Below are 2,812 nucleotides of genomic sequence, written 5' to 3'. Positions count from 1 at the left end.
GCCGCGGATCCTCCGCCCGCCCGTTCGCAGTTCCCCGCTTCCGATCTGGGGTGCGGCTAGAGGAACGGGAGATCCGTCCCGGACGTGAACTAGGGTTTCTGCTCGCTGTTGGCGAGTGATCCCTGGCCTCGCTTGGTGTGTGCCCCTGTTCTCTGGAAGCAGGTTCCGCTCTCAATCTGATCCAAATCTCTCGTTGTGGGTCGCGTATGTGCGCGTCACCGTCCGCGCCGATTCGCTGGGTGCCCCGGCACATGCGCCGCGGATCGGCACGGCACGAGGCGGGGGGGCCGGCGGCGCGGGGCTGGGGGACGTCAGCATTCAATCCGCTCCTCCCTTTCCGGCACGAGTGCAGGAGGGGATTGGGTCGAGGCGCCGGGATGGATTGGATAATCACGAGTTAGATTTCGCGTCCCTGTCTCTGGCCCGGGACCTGATCGGACACGGCCTCAGGGGCGTAGTTCACGGTATCTGGTAGTAGCTGCTTGCTTTGGTTCGACGATGATCAGTTGATCACTTGGTCAGTCGATGAGGTAAAGCTCCACTGTCGTTGCCTTGTTACTGCCGGGTCTCACTGAGCGCAGTGTGACGCGAGTTGTGTGTGTGAAAACTGTTAGCTCGGGATACGGTAGGAACAGCAGCGCTTCGAAACTACTGAACTTTCTGTACCCAACGTCATCAGAGTCTGCAGACCACGCGATCTTGTTCAGGTATACGGTTGACACTTGACAACTTGCTAAAAAAAAGGCAAGGCTTTTGCTCAAACTTTGCACCTGAGTGCAAGCTGGCGATTATATGTCTGGTAACCGTATGCCTGTTGCTTCTTGAAGGGCAGATGCACAGTACATGCCTAGTGAAAGTGAAACTGTCCCCTAGTGGTTAATACCATGCTTCAACTTCAATTCGTCCTGTTATCTTAGCCAGCCTAATACACACATGTTTATCAGGTTGATTACGCCCTAAACTCCCGAACCGAACCCAACATAATGCAAAAACCTGATGAACCAAACACAAACCTAATAGGCGTAGCGTATCAACGACTTGAAACCGATGGAGACTTTTCCCTCCGTGCGATCACCTGTCCCATCACATAATTGTGCTTTTGCAGTGCTGATCCTCAAAGTGCAGACTTTTTCTCCATGCAAAAATCCCATAGTACAGACCATGTCCTTTTTTTCTCCGGAGTCCGGATAATACGCCAACCATTTCCATGGTTCTGCGATGATTCTGTGAGTAGTGGTTAACGGTGGGTAGGGCAGCTTGCTCAAAGCAGGTTTCTGTCCAACCTTTGCAGTTCAGCGCGAGCTGGCAGATTTCTACATGTTTCGTAGCTGTAGGGCGTGCTTGGTTCCCCGCCGCAGTGCCCCGCGCCATAGCTCGCCCCGCCACAACACAGTCAATAGCAAAAGGAGCCCGTGGCTGTGGCGCGCCGCACCGTGACGTGGCAGCCCGTGGCTGGGAACCAAGCACGCCGGTAAACCTGCTGCCGCTTGGTTTTATCAAATGCAGCTTGAAACAGCAGGTCTGAAAACCGAGCAGCAGCGCAAATTGCTCTAGCATGTCCGGAGTTCAGTACATGCCGAGCTGATGGAGAAAATGGGGGCATGTACGTGATTCTGAAAAGAATGCAAGGATTTACAGGAGCATCATGTGAAATTATGAACTGTATTGCTGTTCCCAACAGTAGAATATGTACACAGAGTAAGAAGCAAAGAATTAGCACGGACAGGGGCAGTGGGATAAACCCGTTCACAGTAATTTACATGATGTGTTTATCGTCTTACAGTATATCCTATGGCTTGATTCGATTGGCCGAATTCAAGCCCTCAAACTCAGCAGGCTCTGAACATTGCAGTTAGACCGAGCTGAAATCTTTGCTCGGTCGCTCACGAAACAAACTGAAAGAAAGAAGAAAACAAAAAGAAAGCTGGCAAGAAACTGATCAGGGAACGGTCTCTCTACTACACTTGGATGAAGGAGTGGCAGGGCACCCCCATGAGCTGCGCCAAGGTGGTTGACCTGAGCTTCCTCTCCTTCACGGCCGGGTCTTCCAGGAGCAGCACCTTGTCCTTGTCCTGGACGCCCACCATGTGCAGGTGCTCGCAGTCGTCCCTCTCCTTGCCCCTGTACAGCAGCCTCTGCTCCCTGGGCCACAGCCCGGTCACCAGCGACAGCATCACCTTCAGGTCGCCTGCATCGGAGAGCAAACCGCAGCTTAATTAGCAACCAGCTCAACCCATGCTTTCCGTTCAGTTTCAATTTGATCGCACAAGAGAAGAGACTAAAGGAAAAACTGAGATGAGAGGCAATGCAGGGCGGGCGCGTGATCGGTGGGCGTACCGAAGGTCGCGGTGGCGTCGATGGAGACGTCGTGCCACTGCCAGCCGGTGGAGACCCTGACGAGGATGTACTCCACGGCCGCGGCGTCCTCCTCGGGCGTCCGCCGCTTCTGCACCAGCATCCCGCCGGGCCGCACCTCCCACTCGATCTTCTCGTGCTCGGCGACCATGGCGCAGATGTCCGCGCCGCCGCTGCTGCCGGCCGTGCTCCTGGACCGGCTCCTGAACAGCCTCCTGGGGCTCGGAATCTTCACCATCTCCGCTGCTCTCTAGCTGCTGCTGCTCCGCTCCGTGCTCCGTGCCTCTGTCTCTGTCTGGGTCGATCGCTGGCTGGTTGCTGCCGGCGGGGTGCCGGGGACTGGGAGCAGGGCCGGGGATTTTAAAGAGGGGGGCGCGGGGCGATGAGGACAAACCGGGAGGAGGTTAAAGTCGCGACAGGGCCGAGACGTCCACCGTGCGGGCGGAAATGATTGGCG

At 55.9% G+C, this 2,812-nt stretch overlaps 1 protein-coding gene across 1 annotated transcript; it reads right to left on the bottom strand.

Moving 5' to 3' along the window:
- Window positions 1-1,646: 1,646 nt before the first annotated feature.
- LOC101758958 (BAG family molecular chaperone regulator 2) lies at window positions 1,647-2,812 on the bottom strand. The gene is made up of 2 exons (XM_004970916.2): window positions 2,338-2,812; window positions 1,647-2,188 (listed from the first exon to the last, which is right to left on the bottom strand). Exons 1-2 carry the CDS (start codon window positions 2,591-2,593, stop codon window positions 1,959-1,961), a joined length of 486 nt encoding a protein of 161 aa, XP_004970973.1. The 5' UTR covers window positions 2,594-2,812; the 3' UTR covers window positions 1,647-1,958.

Source organism: Setaria italica, chromosome V, assembly GCF_000263155.2.
Source record: "Setaria italica strain Yugu1 chromosome V, Setaria_italica_v2.0, whole genome shotgun sequence".
NCBI lineage: Eukaryota > Viridiplantae > Streptophyta > Magnoliopsida > Poales > Poaceae > Setaria > Setaria italica.
This window is presented reverse-complemented; position numbering and strand designations above follow the sequence as displayed.